The sequence below is a fragment of the Nicotiana tabacum genome, chromosome 13 (assembly GCF_000715075.1).
Source record: "Nicotiana tabacum cultivar K326 chromosome 13, ASM71507v2, whole genome shotgun sequence".
Classification (NCBI taxonomy): domain Eukaryota; kingdom Viridiplantae; phylum Streptophyta; class Magnoliopsida; order Solanales; family Solanaceae; genus Nicotiana; species Nicotiana tabacum.
The window spans coordinates 81,621,505-81,638,125 of NC_134092.1; the positions used below are offsets into that span (position 1 = coordinate 81,621,505).

The 16,621-nt window shown below is 40.1% G+C and overlaps 1 protein-coding gene across 1 annotated transcript; it reads right to left on the reverse strand.

Annotated features, from left to right (window-relative positions):
• Positions 1-661: 661 nt before the first annotated feature.
• Positions 662-1,231, reverse strand: LOC142168192 (uncharacterized). The gene has a single exon (XM_075228848.1). The coding sequence runs from the start codon at positions 1,229-1,231 to the stop codon at positions 662-664; it is 570 nt and encodes a 189-aa protein (XP_075084949.1).
• Between the last annotated feature and the right edge of the window lie 15,390 nt (positions 1,232-16,621).

Genomic DNA, 16,621 nt, shown 5'->3' on the forward strand with positions numbered 1-16,621 from the left:
TTACTATGCATCAAGCTTGTCATAAATGCATGTATACTACCTGTTGTCCCTGCAGTGACAACATAGGCAACAGGTTCAGCCTCTTTGTCCTTGTTCAGCAAATGCAGAATCTGCTGGTACTGTTCCTGAGTAAAGAAGTGAGCTGGAGAAGTTGGTGTCTGATGTCCTTGACCTTGTGACTCTGAAGTTGGAATACCAGAACTTGTCACACTGTTAGCCTGAGTATTTTGTGCCTCTCCTTTTATTTTGTTTTTGAAGTTAGAAGGATAGCCATGAAGCTTAAAACAGTTCTCTCTAGCGTGACCCTTATATTTGCAGTAATAACCCCAAACTGCACCTTTACCAAATGAGTTTCTAGGTCTATAACCTCCATTAGAATTAGTATTAGTCTGTTCTCCACCATTGTAACCTCCTGTATAACCTCCATTAGAGTTATTATTAGTCTGTCCTCCACCTTCAGACTCCAGTATACACCTTATTGCTCATCATAGCAGCTTCATTACTCTCAGCATATACACATTTTTCCATTAATTCTCTGACTCTCCACATTAACTATCATAGCATAAGCTTGGTTCAGATTAGGCAAGGGCTGAGTCATGTGGACCTGATTCTTTGCATTCTCATAGGATTCATTTAGCCCTATGAGGAACTAATACAACTTCTATATATGATAGTGTTCTACATGTTTCCTTGATTCAGCATAACCACAAGTAGGTGGTGGAGTTAAAGTTTCATACTCGTCCCACAACTCTCTCAATTTAGTGTAATACACAGACACATAGGATATGCCTTGAGTTAATGTGGTAATTTTCTTGTGCAAATAGCAAGCACTAGACGCATTATCTTTATCAAATATTTCCTTAAGATCCTCCCACACTGTGTATGCATCGGAAGCATAGATCACTGAACTAATTAAACTTAGTGAAACTGTGTTCATTATCCAAGCAAGTACAATATCATTGCATGTAGCCCACAATTCATGCAAACTAGTATCATATTTGTTTTTTCTACAAGTGCATAGGACAAAGCCTAATTTATTTTTACCATGCAATACGATTTTCATAGATCTACTCCAAATAGAATAGTTTTTTGAACCTTGAAGCTGAATAGGGATGAGAACAGAACCTTGAGTATCGGAAGGATGAATGTAGAGAGGATGATTGTGTTCGACAAGTTCTGTAGACATTGAAGCAGCAACAAGAGAACCAACTACCTCTTCATTGATCGACATTATCACAGTAGCAAATGCTTTACCAGAGATCTTCCCAATTTTATCAAATTCACACAAATTTAGACAAGATCTGGCCGCGATTCAACCAGAAAATCAAAAATTCCCAAACCCTAAGTTGAGCAGAGATATTTCTATGTTGAAAAATAGCTCGATCAAATCGATGAAAGGTTGATGCTTCGATACAGTTGGATTATTCAAGTTCTCTCACAGTTGAGCTTAAGGAGATCGAGCACCAAGCTCTGATACCATGTTAAGGAGCTTCAACCATGGCAGAACTTAAAGATTCTAGATGAAGAAATGAGAGAAAGGCAATCTCTGTTATTAGCTAACGAAGAAGAGGAATGAATCGTTGTACATCTCTATCAACTAACTACTGTATTTATACAAAATATCAACTAACTAACTTTTAGTAGTTATAACTAATTACTCCTAACTAATAAATAGCTGGAATCCACTATACTCAACAATATCCCACTCTAATACAATTGCACCACTTGGAGTAGGGCGTTGACTGGCACCTTTCTAGTATTCCTGTTTGGTCGTTGTCTCACCACAACGATTTTTCTTTCCTTCGAGGCTCCGGGATAAAGATACAATCTTGCGTAAAAATTGTGAAAAAAAAGATTCGATTCATGTTTGCAAAAACAACGTTCCCTTCTTTTTCTCATATTTTTATAACAGATTAATTCAATGAATTAGAACGAATCAACTGATTGATGGTATATATCTTTTAGACTATAGTTAATGGATACTCTTAAATCATAATTCTAATTATATAGACTATGATTCCATACCAGAAAAATTTTCAAATTCCTTTTCAGTTTTGGAGTTTTCAACAACAAACACCTACTCTTTTTTAGAATTGAAATTCATGCTTTCATGTCTTGAAATAAAGAACCTTTTGTCAGAAACGGCCACGTTATTTGATGTTGGGCATATTTTTATATATTTTGATACTATTTACTCTATATTTTTATCCTTTTTGATTGTATTTTATATTATATATGCCCAACTAAGTTAAGAATTTAATTCTACACTAATTGAGTGTTGATGCAAAATTTTTAGGAATAAAGAATGTCAAAATTTGAGACAAAAGAAAAGTTGAAAATTCTTGGTCTTGTTGGGCGAGACGTAACGAGTAGAAGCGCAAAATGGAGCAACTTTGATGTTGAAGTTGATGCATATGGCGTTAAGGAAGAAACAAGCATCTGACAAGGCAACTTTGACTCCTAACTTAATTGTTTTGTCCCAAGCATTATGTACTTAGTATAAAAGCACAAGATAAATTCTTAGAAGAGAAGGCGGCAGACTCACTGGATTCAGCGCCAGCGCTTCGCGCTGGTCTGGACGCTACAGTTGCGGGATTTTTCTATTTTATCTAGGACAAGGTTATTTCAGCAACTCGTATAAAAGGGGTTCTAAACCTAACTTAGAGGGGATCTAACATATTTTTGAGAGGAGAACACACCATTTTGAAGGCGAGAACATAAACCACGCTTGGAGGAGATTTTCAACTAGTTTTTCTTCTCTTCTCTTCCTTTAATTTCATAGTTTATGAGTTCTAGAGTTTTGGGTGATACATGAACGTTGTAGTTTGAAGCTTGAATTTTTCTTATTATTTTATCATATTGGGTTATTTATTCAATCTTGCACATAATTATTTGATTGCTTGATCACCAATTGAATACTATCTACGAATCTAGGATTGAACTCAGGAGAGGGAATTTTAGATTGCAAATAAGATTGAATAGACCAAGATCTTGAACTCGAGCATCAGGAACGGATTTGCGGTTAGGATAGAGATATACCTAATCGCCTTGCTTGGTTGTTATACGGGAATTATTAATGTGTTCTTGATAATCCTAATTCCATAGAACTATAAGCGTTAGGTTAGCTTGAATAGGCGAGTAGTACTTCGGGAGAATACTACGAGTAATATTAACCATGTCAATCAATAAACTGGATAAATTAATTAGACAATTTAAGTGAAAAACTCAACGAGATTGTTAGCTAACCCATAACTCTGAAATATTTTCTCCCATTGAATTCATCTCTAAGATTGCAGACTTGTTTTCTTAAATTTCTTAGTTTCGACTCTAGATTAGTTGTAGTTAATAATCTTTAGAAAAGTACTTGAATAGATTAAATGTCTTTGTTTAATTTAGTAAATAGTTAATCATAAGTCCTAGTGGGTACGATATCTGGACTTACAATCCTATATTACTTGTCGACCACGTATATTTACGTGTGCGTTTGGGAGCAACATTATTCTTTCGGAGAAAAGTTTTGCAATGGAAGCCAAGTATGTAAAGCAAGGGTCTTTAGCCATTATTCATCATCTGACTTGTGTCCTGTTACAAATGGATTTCTCAATGGGTGCAGCAAATTAAGGGGTTGAATACACCCCTGAAAGATATCATCTTGAGTGGATCCAATGTATACCAGAATTTTGAAATCAAAGCCCCAACTTGACGCCTCTCTACATCTTTTCTTTGTGTGTGATCTTCTCATTGGCTTCGTAAGGATACGCTTGAATTCAGCCTATGATCCGCAGCACATAGCAGTATCACACAGTCACTACTCTTGACTCTTTTTTAAATTTCTTAAGCTTGTTATAATCTGTATTCGAAACCAGAAAATTAGAGAAGTAAAAAAAATAATAGTTCAATAAAATAAAACATAAAATAATTTTCAAGCTCACAAGTTGCCCGTGTGTCCTTAAAGAATTTAATCCCCTCACTGTTGACCAAGGTTATAGATTTTTCCTCCCAGGATAGAACGGAAAAACTATTCTGTAATACTAGCAATCGAAATTACAGAACTTCAGCGAACTCAACAAACGGAGCAAATCACACTTGACACTTTGTTTATTTGGAAAAATAATGTAACAATGTAGAAAAGAAGGAGAAGTATTCAGATTTTCTATGTTTGAAAAATGAGGCCAAGCCTCTAAATTTATAGACAATGAAAGGGTGAGATAGAAGTGGTGCAATTCAAAAAGTAATTCTTCCATTTTCCATTAACACCCTTTAGAAAATAGCCAACATCTATTTCACTTGAAATACTCCTCAAGTTACTTTTCAACTTCAGCTTCCTGGTGAAGCGCTTTTAAGTTAATCTAGAGCCTTATGGAATCATATCAAAAACTGCATGAGCGGCTGTTCTCATGTTGTTTAATTTGGACAGTAGCAACTAGTGGAAGTGTGCAGGACAAAGGCTTAAACAAATGGCTCCTCAAAATTCAAATGCTTTAGTTACAATTAAAGGTCATTCAAGATTGTATTAGACCTTGTTTGCTTAGAGTATTAATGAAGAAGAGTACTGTTTACCCTTAAAATTGGATAACAATTAAACTTATAATGTGGTCTTAAGGATACGTGATTTCATCTAATACAAATTGATAAATATGAAGATTAATAATAGAAAATGAACTATAAAGTAAAGCAAACCAGTGTTAGAATGGAACTCAGCCCTCGAGTTTGGATACCATCGAACTGGTTGATGCAAGAACAATTAAAGTATAACAAGCTGGTGAACAATAGTATAAGCGAGAAAGAGAATTATATTGCTTTTATATTTGTTAACCGTGTCTCCTATAAATGATTAAACCCCCTTTATATAGTGGAGGAGTTCTACTTATGGTATAACTCTAATTACAGAGGGAAATCCCATGATTAGCTAATTAACCGTTTCTGATTTAATCCGTTCCGAGATTTACGCCATGATCCTCGACCAGTCACCGATATTTACGTCGTGATTCTCGACCAGTCACAGATATCTCGCCTTTCTGTTATTATGCTATCTTTGATCTTGCTCGATGTCTGTCTCATTTGGCTTCGATCGCTACTAGCCTCGATTTCGACAGGTACCTCGGTTCTGAACTCGGTACCTAGTCCTCATGATTTAGTCTGTTCCGTTATGAGGCCATCCTTCAATGCAATCTCCTAGTCTCGGTCAAATAGTAAAATCGGGCCGCGCCCTGAGGAGTGTGTTCCCGGGGGTACATCCTCACTTCCGACTTTAAGACCGATAAAGCCTCGTCGATTCCCGGTCGATGTGAGCCAGTGTCGAGGTATATATGCTCGATAACCGAGGGATACCTTAAGCAGGTAAAGAAAGACTGCAACTGGGAGGGCAAATAGGTGGTGATACCGACCCCCGAAGAGGACATCACCACCCATGTGGAAGGGTTTCTAAGTGTTTACACTTACCCTTTCACGTTAGGCTCCCTCGACCCTGTTGTCGTTGATTTTTGCCGTCAATATCAAACAACCCTAGGCCAAGTCAATCCTTCATTTTGGCAAATTATTATGCTTCTCCGATTCTTTGTGAGCAAAGTCGAGGGGATGCCTTTCACCCTTGACCACTCCATCAGGTTGTACAGCCCCCGCCTCTATCGAGGAGAGTTGATAAAACTCCAACGTCGAGCTACCAAAGTGCTGTTCTCGAGCATAGACGAGGACAAGGACCGAGGCTGGATGGGCCGGTTCGTTCGACTGAGGACTTCTGACTTGATCCCGGCCGAGAAGATGCCATTTCCCGAGAAATGGAATATGAAGCGTAAGTACAATCCCATTGTTAGCTCCTATTTATTATTTTGCTCCTTTGCTTCTTCTCATCGATATCCTTTTCCATGATGTAGCGGTCTCTTGGATGCCCGGTGCAATTCCTAACCTCAAGAGCTAGGTTCGGGACCTAGCCTCGACCTCTATATATGTCGAGCGCTCATGGCGGGATTTATCAAAGGGCCAATGGGAGGCCAAAACTCATGGTAAGCCCCTTTTCCAAGTCTTTGATGATTCTGTTAAAGCATTTCTTACTTAATTTTCTTTCATACAAACCTTGGCAAAGATGTTGTCATGAGGCCCTTATCTTGTCTCGACCCAAAATCCCACCACAGGCGTCGTGATGGCACCTAGTTTCTAAGACTAGGTAAGCCGATTTCAATTACATTTTTGAAGCCCTTTTTGTTTCTTTAAATTAAATAGGTAATCAAAACTAACAGCGGAACAAATATGAATATACAACCTCCTAAGACTGGTAGTACTGAGTCACGAACTCTAACTGAATACATGAGATGATCACGAGGACCGAATATGCAATACTGTTTGATTACAAATTAACAGTACAATAAAATGAAAAGACCCCAAGGGACTGCGACGACCAAGCAGCTCTACCTTGAATCCTTACGATCCCGCTTTAACTCTGCTCAAGTCCGATATCTCCAATACCTGGCTCTGCACAAAAATGTGCAAAGTGTAGTATGAGTACACCACGGTCGGTACCCAGTAAGTATCAAGACTAACCTCAATGGAGTAGAGACGAGGTACAGTCAAGACACTCACTAGTCTAATAACCTGTGCAATATAATATACAAAATAATAGAAAACAAATAACATCAAGGCAACGTAAAACAACCAATGATATGCACAGTAAGACAATAAAATCACCATTTAATATCGCTCAACAATTAATAAATATAATTACACCCAGCTAAATCAAGTTCTTTAATTAAATATCTTTTACACATAATTCTTACGAATAAAATTCTTATCAAATATAATTTCATCGAATAAATATCTTTCAAATTTAATTCTTTTATATAATTCTTCTTGAATAAAATCTTTTTAAATAAATATTTTGAATATAATTCTTTCGATTAAAGAGTCACCACGTGACACCTCATTTCAAAATCATAAAGATATGGGTCTCGGCCCATTTTCATATTTTTTTGTAAACACGGGTCTCAGTCCATTTTTCATATTTTCACGGCACCTCGTGCCCATAATTAAATCATCATATTTCTCCGGCACCTGGTACCCTAATTTCATATCACAACTGCACGGACAATTCACGTGCCAAATATCATTATCATTTCATCACAGCACCACGTGCCCATATTTCATATCACAACTGCACGAACAATTCATGTGCCAAATATCCTCATTATTTATTCACGGCACCTCGTGCCCACATTTTATTTTATAAATCGCCTAGCAATAGCCACATGCTCTCAATTTCAACTTAAATCAGATTGTTATCAATTTAGCAACAACAAGACAAATTGCACAGGGTATAAAAATAAACACAATAAAATCACAACGTCACATGAAAATCATCGACACTACAACCCCACATCATCACATATCGTCCCTGACAATAGCCACCCTTATTGCTCATATTGCCACCCTTACCACTCTTATAGCCACCCTTATCGCTCCGCCCAGACAATATCAATAGCCACCCTTATCGCTCCTATTGCCACCCTTATCGCTCCTATAGCCGCCCTTATCGCTTCGCCCAAATAATATTCCAACAAACACAATAACAATAAAATGCCACCCTTATACCCATATAATATCAACGGTGAAATGCCACCCTTGTCTCCCCAAAATAATAACTCACACAATATAACAATTTACACGGGAAATTAACACGACAACATAATAAAATCAATTCATATCACAATTTGCCCAATGGCCACAACCAAATTTCAAAGATATAACAAAATCAATTAATTTCACAACAAATAGCCCAAGGCTCCACACGATGCATATAACACCCAAAAATAATCAATAGAGATAGAAATTACTCAGCATAAAGCAAAACCTTCATTAATACAAATTTAGATAATTATATTAACACTTATTCTTAAGCTCGCTTAAATTAATTATTTGCATAAGAAAATTCATATTGGAATTAATTTCCAAGAAATATTAAACCAACAATACTCACGAAATTTCATAAATATTTCAAGTAACAATCACATCAAATTATCATATAAAAACAAATTCAACAATAAGGATTTAGGCATGGCAAACAGATGATTTAATAATTTTCCACAATTTTCCAATTTACTACACAATAATGCCTAAGACTTTAATTCAATGAATTTTGCACGTATAAGCCCGAGTACGTACTCGTCACCTCGCGTATACGGCTTTTCACATTTCACAAATGGCACATAAGACTCAATACCGAAGGGGTAATTTCCTCACTCGAGGTTAAGCAAGACACTTACCTTTTTGAAGTTATGCCGATATTTCAAAATCGCCTTCTTGCTTGAATTTACCTTCGGACCGCTCAAATCTATCCAAATTAATTGCATAACTTCATTAAAATTCATCGGAAACAATTCCAGATAATAATACGGCGACTTAAAAATTTATTCTAAAAAGTCAACAAAAGCCAACGCGGGACCCGCTTCTCAGAACCCGACATAATTTTTACGAAATCTGAACACCCATTCCGATACGAGTTCAACCATACCAAATTTATCGAATTTCAATAACAACTCGACCTCCAAATCTTAAATTTTTGTTTTTAGAAGATTTTGTAAAAATCTTGATTTCTTTCATTTAAATCCGAATTAAATGATGAATATAACCATGTATTTATGAAATATAATCACTTTTGGATATAGGACACTTACCCAAGTCAAAGTCGTGAAAAATTCCTCCAAAAGTACCCCAAAACCGAGCTCCAAAATCCCAATCGAAAATGACAAAATGACTGATTTTTGGTCCTTAAATATTTCTGCGAACATAAATGCCTCATCTGCGTCCTTGCTTTGGATTTATCCAATTTTGTCCATGAACATAAGTGTATTCCAGCAGTTGTATAGTGGGTTATATGGAGAAAAATAAATGCTCGAAGCATTGAAAGACAAGGTCAAGGTAGTTAATCTTAAACTCAATTATACATACCTTAGTTTGAGTTGAGTCGACTTCCTCAGTTCTTACGTACTGTAAAATTCTTTCTTTTGTGGATGAACTAAATTAGCATTTGCGATCCTCACTGGTAGTCCAAATTTTTGCACCTGCGGACAGAAGCATCGCATCTGCGATGTCGCTTCTGCGACGAAGTATCGCTTCTGTAAGAATCATGCCCAGCTTCTGCCTCAGTCCGCTTCTGCGTCTTCAAGACACGCACCTGCGATAGCGCAGGTGTGCAAGACTGTCCGCATCTGCGACGTTCCTCCAGCTCTGCCCAGGTCGCTTCTGCGATGATTTCCTCGCTTTTGCGATGAAGATTCCGCAGAAGCGACGAACCCACATGCTGCCCAGAAACAGCAGCAAATTCCAGCAGCTATCTAATCCAAAAAAACAACTCCGTTAACCTTCCGAAATCCACCCGAGACCCTTGGAACCTCAACCAAATATACCAACACGTCCCAAAATACAATACGAACTTAGTCGAGGCTTCAAACCACGTCAAACAACGCCAAAATTACGAATCGTGTATCGAATCGAATTATAAGTTTTTAAATCTTCCAACTTCTATATTTTGCGCCGAAACGTATCAAATCAATCCGGAATGACTTCAAATTTTGCACACAAATTATAATTGACTTAATGGAGATATTCCCATTCTGGAATCAAAATCCGACCTCGTTATCAAAAAGTCACACTTTGGTCTGACTTTTCCAAAATCTTATATTTTTCAACTTTCGCCAAAATGTGTCGAATTGTCCTACGGACTTCCAAATCCAAATCCTAACATACTCCCAAGTCCAAAATCATCATACGAAGCTATTTCCATCCTCAAAATTCTATTCCGGGGTCGTTTGCTCAAAAATCAACTCTCCGATCAAACTTCCCAAAAATTCAACTTTCGGCATTTCAAGCTTAATTCCACTACGGACCTTCAAATAATTTTCCGGATACGCTCCTAAGTCCAAAATCACCATACGGAGCTATTTACATCATCAAAATTTCAAGCCGGAGTCTTATGCTCAAAAGTCAATTCTCCGGTCAACTCTTTCCATTTAAGCTTCAAATTAAGGATTATTCTTTTAATTTAATTTCGAATCTTCAGTAAATCAAACTCGACCACACCCGCGGGTCATAATACATATTGCGAAGCTGCTCGAGACCTTAAGTCACTGAACGGGACGTTAATTCTTAAAACGACAAGTCGGGTCGTTACATATCTGGTGAGGAGGAGACTTCGATCCCGACACCGAAACCGGCGAAGGACAAAAAGAGGAAAAAGACCTCAACCTCCGAGGATCCAGAACCTAAGAAGAAGGTGGATGGTAAGCCGAGGAAGAACATCATCCTTCTGATCAAAGACTCTGTTCGGCGTCTAAGGGAGGAAGACGAAGAAGAGGAAGAAGACGACTCCGGGCTGATGGCCCGAGTGGGAATGAGCACCGAGGCCCTAAAGGCCACTGAATCGGTGAAGGCTACAGAGACTCCATCTCGAGATGAGGGGGTCTCGGGAAAAGACTTGGGCAAAGTCCCTGAGTCATCGAGGATTGAAGATGTCTCCTACCATAATGAGCCAATGGTGGGTTCGGATGTAGGGGCTGATCTCGAGGCCCCTCGAGATGGAGAGAACGCCCCAAGTGATCTATTTGTGGCAATAGAAATTGAAGGCTCCCCACTGCTCCCCTCATTTTCTGAGGAGATGATTCAAGAGGCTCGGGACTTGAAGACCCCCTCCATCGAAGGAGCCCAAGGAAGGGAGGACCCCTTCCATGATTACTTTACTAGGGTCGAAGATGCTACCGGCCTGAGCGACTTGGAGGTCTCGAGGAAGGACTCGGGTGAGGCATCGAGCCTTTTCAACGAAGCGCAACAAGCTCTGAATCGGGTAAGACTTAACTCCCTTTGTTGGTATTACCCTTGTGTTCATTGTTCTCTTCCTGGCTAACTTCTTTTCTTCTTTCTGCGTAGGCCTTAACGCTTCATCGGGAAGTATTTTCTCGGTCTAAAGCTAAGCTGAGTCGGTACGAGGCCAACATTCAAAGGCTTACCGAGGAGAGGAATTCCCTCAACCTTCTCGGTGGTCAAAAAGAAGAAAAGATCAAGGACCTCCGAGCCGAGTTGGCCATGGCTCAATTCCTGAACGGTGGCTAACATTTCAATCTCACAGCTGCAGTAGAAGGTCGAGAGGATCGAGCAATTCCGCGGAGAGGTCGACATGATGAAGGTGGAGCTCTTGGGGTGGAAAGAAAGTATGGACCGCTTTGCTACTGAAAAAGAAGCTGCTTGAGCCCAATTGTCGTTGGTCGAAAGTCAGCTTCGAGGCATGAAAGAGAAGAGATCAGCTCAGGCAAAGAAAATAGAGGAGCTCGAGGCTCGGTTGGCTTCCGAACTTGAAAAGGCCAAATCTGAAGCTGAAAAGGCAAAGGCCTAGGCAGATGTGATCGTGGCCGTCTACCAGACCGATGCTGAAGCCGCTCAAGTCCAAGCGAGAGAGGTAGCCGAGACTTCTCAAACTTGAGCATATTAGATTGCTGAGCTCGCCAAATTCCAATCTCGGAGGGAGACCCTCGAGGAGATCCATGCTTGAGGTTTCGATCTTACCGACGAGATAATAAAGGCTAGATAGCTTGAAGCTGATGCTGGAGTGCTGGCCTCTTCCGATGATGATAATAATGATGGCAGCAAGAGCGGGTCTGAGAATGGGGAGGACCTCGATGGAGAAGAAGCTGCCCTGAGGAAAAATTGGAATCTTAGCCTTTTTCTTTTTTTGATTTTTGTTGCGGGACCCTAATCGGTCCTTGTAAATATCTTCGTATATATAAAAGATCCTTTTTCTCTTTGACTTGTCTTTATTCTATTTCCTGCCTTGTGAAAATTCTGTTTCATTCATACTTCATGAAAAGTTTGCTCATAAGTTCGAGGCTTAGGCAACTTGATCGAAGCCGGACTAGTGTAGTTTTAATTGAGTGTAATCGAGTGAGTACTTGATCGAACTCGAAATAGGGTGACCCCTAGGTTTTTATTAAGTGAGGATGATTTCTCGAACTTAAAAATAAAATGGCCCTTTAGGCTCTTGAATTAGGCCGATACGACCGTAATAAAAAGAATGGCTTTCTCCCCCTTTTCGACTTGAAAAGTTTATTGTTTAATCATATAAAATATGTTATACCTTAGTATGAAATAAGGGATTTGCTCGAGAGTTCGAACGATTCTGTACCTATTAGGGTTTGTAATGGTAGATATTATCGAGACCCTTTGTTTCGTAATACCTTAACATAAAATAGAGAATTTGTTTGAGAGTTCGAACGACTTTGTACCCATTAGGGTTTTCGAAGGTCGATATTATCGAGACCCTTAGTAACTCAGCCGAGGGTAGCCTTTTTAACCGGTTTATGAAAATATTCGAAGGCCTATTTTATAACGAAAATCGGACGTCTCCGAACCGTGTTAATTTGGTCGTAGCCTTTAACTTTGGGATTCGCCTTTTGGGCTTGTTCCCCTGTTATACTTTGAACTTGTTCGAAGTATCAGTCCCCGAGTGGGGTGGCCATGGCCTATAAAATCGAGGGTTGCCCTTTTAAGGTCTTATGATCTCGAGGTTTTAGTAATTCGATCATGTCAATTTTTTCCCGAGCGCGGGGTCAATTGTTCAAACTTTGGTTGTGACCGACCCTTAAGCCAGTTTCCACAATAGATCACAAGCATGCCATTGTAAAGTAAACATTTCTCTAAGGCATGCAATATCTGGCAAGGAAAAACATTTTTTTCAATAGATTAACATGGATACATGTTTGCCATTAGGGCTCGAGTAATCTACATGGGCATGGTTCGTTTGACCGTTTGACCCTTACAAAATATACCTATCGAGACCCTGTCGGCACGAAGTATTTTCCTTGTAACTATCTGAGGCTGATGCCCCCAAGTATTTGAGGTTGATTGTAAAGGAGCCTCGGATACTGTTGAATTGCTCTAAGTTAGCACGAACAATGGTTGCCTCGTTAAAAACCTCGCAGGAAAAACCCATTTAGGACAAAAATCGGTCTAAGGTAAAAAGAGTGCAATGCGTGCTTTCAGACCTAAGGACTTTATGTTTGAAGAATCCTTTGATGTCTTCAATTAAACACCTGCAAATGGTTAGTATAAAATATAAAAGAAAGTGGAGAAGGTCGTATCTTAGCAGTAATATCGTTTGAGGAGTGATATGTTCCAATTATTTGGTAATTGTTCGCCGTTCATTATTCGAGGACCTGATACGGTTCCTCCCAGTTCGGGCCAAGTTTTCCTTCATTTGGGTCTCGAGTATTGACGGTGACCTTCCTCAGAACCACGTCCCCAATTTTGAAGTGTCGAAGATTGGCTCTTCGATTGTAGTATCTTTCGATCTAATGTTTCTGTGTGGCCATTCGAACGAGGGCGGATTCCCGTTTTTCATCTAGCAATTCGAGGCTTGTATTCATAGCCTCGTGATTTGACTCTTCTGTTGCATATCGAAACCTGACATTGGGTTCCCCGACTTCAACCGGGATCAGAGCTTCGGTGCCATATACTAAAGAGAACGGTGTTGCCCCTGTACTGAATTTTGGCATTGTTTAATAAGCCCAAATGACTTCGGGCAATATTTCTCGCCATTTTCCCTTAGTGTCGTTCAATCTTTTCTTTAGATTTTGAATGATGGTCCTGTTTGTCGATTCGGCCTGTCCATTCCTACTAGGGTAATATGGCGTTTACAGGATCCTTTTTATTTTGTGATCTTCGAGAAACACTGTCACTTTGCTGCCGACGAATTACTTTCCATTGTCGCATACGATCTCGGCAGGCATCCCGAATCGGCATATAATGTGGTCCCAGATAATGTCTATGACTTCTTTCTCTCTAATTTCTCGAAAGCCTGTGCTTCAACCCACTTAGAGAAATAGTCAGTCATAAACATAATAAATTTAGCTTTACCTAGGGCCGACGATATCCATTCCTCATTTCATGAATGGCCATGAGGATAAGACTGAGTGGAGTTGCTCTCTGGGTTGGTGAATCATTGGCGCATGCCTTTGACATTTGTCGCACTTTCGAACAAACTCTTTTGTCTCCTTTTCTATATCGGCCCAATAGTATCCTGCTCTGATGACTTTGTGAACCAATGATTCGGCACCGGAATGATTTTCGCAGGTGCCCTTGTGGATTTCTCGTAGGACGTAGTCGGTACCTCCCGGTCCCAAACATATTGCCAACGGTCCATCGAACATCCTTCTATATAGTGTTCCATCTTTGGCCAATGTGAATCGTGCGGCCTTCGTATGTAGAGTCCTCGATTCCTTAGGATTCGATGGAAGCTTCCCGTTCTTTAGGTACTCGATATATTTGTTCCTCCAATCCCAGGTCAGACTTGTGGAGTTGATTTCGGTGTGGCCTTCTTCGATTACTGACCTTGAAAGTTGTACGACAGTCCCCAAGCTAATCTCGTTATCTTCGACTGATGACCCCAAATTTGCAAGGGCATCGGCTTCGCTGTTTTGTTCTCGAGGCACATGCTGTAGGGTCCATTCCTTAAATCGATGTAGAGTCACCTGTAGTTTGTCCAAGTACCTCTGCATTCAATCTTCTCGAACCTCGAAAGTTCTGTTGACTTGGTTTATCACAAGCAGGGAGTCACATTTGGCCTCGATAACCTTTGCTCCCAAACCTTTAGCTAGCTCAAGACCTGCAATCATGGCCTCATACTCGGCCTCATTGTTAGTTAACTTGAAAGTTTGGATAGCTTGTCTAATTGCATTACCCGTGGGCGGCTTCAAAACAATACTTAGCCCGGACTCCTTCACGTTCGAAGCGCCGTCTGTAAAGAGGGTCCACACCCCCGATGATGTACCCGACTTTAATAATTTCCTTTTCGACCTCAGGTACGAGGCCTGGCGTAAAGTCGGCCACGAAGTCCGCTAAGATTTGAGACTTGATGGTCGTCCAGGGTCGATACTCGATATCATACCCACTGATCTCGATGGCCCATTTGACCAATCGGCCCGAAAGTTCGGGCTTATGCAAAATATTGCGAAGGGGATAAGTAGTCCCCACACAGATCGGGTGACACTGAAAATATGATTTTAATTTTCTAAAGGCGCTTATTAGGGCAAGCGCTAATTTTTCTAAGTATGGGTACCGGGTCTCAGCCTCACCTAAAGTTCGACTAATATAGTAAATAGGAAATTGCGTACCTTGCTCTTCTCGAACTAGGACCCCACTTACCGTGATTTTCGAGATTGCTAAGTATAAGTAGAGTCGCTCGTCCGCTTTCGGAGTATGAAGCAGTGGCGGGTTCGAGAGGTGACGCTTTAATTCTTCCAATTCTTGTTGGCATTCTAGGGTCCATGAAAAACTATTCTTCTTTTTGAGCAGTGAGAAAAACCTGTAACTTTTATCTAAAGACCTCGAGATGAATCAGCCTAGGGCGGCTATGTGCCCTGTTAATCTTTGTACGACCTTAACATTGTCCACGACTGTGATGTCTTCGATTGCCTTGATCTTATCGGGGTTGGTTTCAATCCCCCGATTTGATAGCATAAAGCCGAGGAACTTGCCCGAGCCAACCCTGAATGCACATTTCTCCGGGTTGAGCTTCATATTATATTTCCTTAGTATATCGAAGGTCTCCTGCAAATGTGTCGAATTGTCCTCTGCTCGCAGGGACTTAACTAGTATATCATCAATATAAACCTCCATTGATTTGCCTATTTGTTCTTCGAACATTCGATTTACTAAGCGTTGATAAGAGGCACCAGCATTTTTTAGTCCAAACGACATTACATTATAACAATAGGTACCGTACTTAGTGATAAACGAAGTCTTTTCCTGATCCTCCGGGTTTATTTGTATTTGATTGTACCCGGAGTAGGCATCGAGAAAACTAAGGATCTCGTGGCCGGCCGTGGCATCGATCATGTGATCGATATTCGGCAGAGGAAAAGAGTTTTTAGGACATGCTTTGTTTAAATCTTTATAGTCTACGCAATTCTGAGTTAATTTCCCTTTTTAGGGACTACGACTACGTTTGCTAACCATTCGGGATATTTTACCTCCCCGAATGGATCCTATTTTGAGAAGTTTGGTTACCTCGTCCTTGATGAATGCATGTTTTACCTCAGACTGGGGCCTTCTTTTTTGTTTTATAGGGCGGAACTTTGAATCCAAGCTCAGTCGATGTGTAGTGATCTCCGGCGGGATCCCTGTCATATCTAGGTGGGATCAAGCAAAACAATCCATATTATTGATAAGAAATTTAATGAGTTTTTCCCTGAGCTTGGAGGTTAACCCCGTTCCCAGGTATACCTTTCGATTGGGTAGATGTTCGATCAGTATGACTTGCTCCAGCTCTTCGACTGTCGATTTGGTGACGTCGGAATCCTCGGGGATTATGAAGGATCGAGGGATCCAATAGTCATCGTCCTCGTCCGTTTCCTACTTCTCCGACTGAGTAGAGGCTGGTGGCTGTGGTTTCTATTTAGCTTCCTGTTTTCTTTTGGACTCCGATCCCTTTGTTGACGAAAGCGCCAATAGTGGGTATTACTTCGTCGACCGCGAACATCTCGTTGGCAGTATGTTGTTCCCCTTACATCGTTTTTACTCCATCCGGTGTTGGGAACTTCAACATTTGGTGAAGGGTTGAGGGGACCACCCTCATGTTGTGAATCCA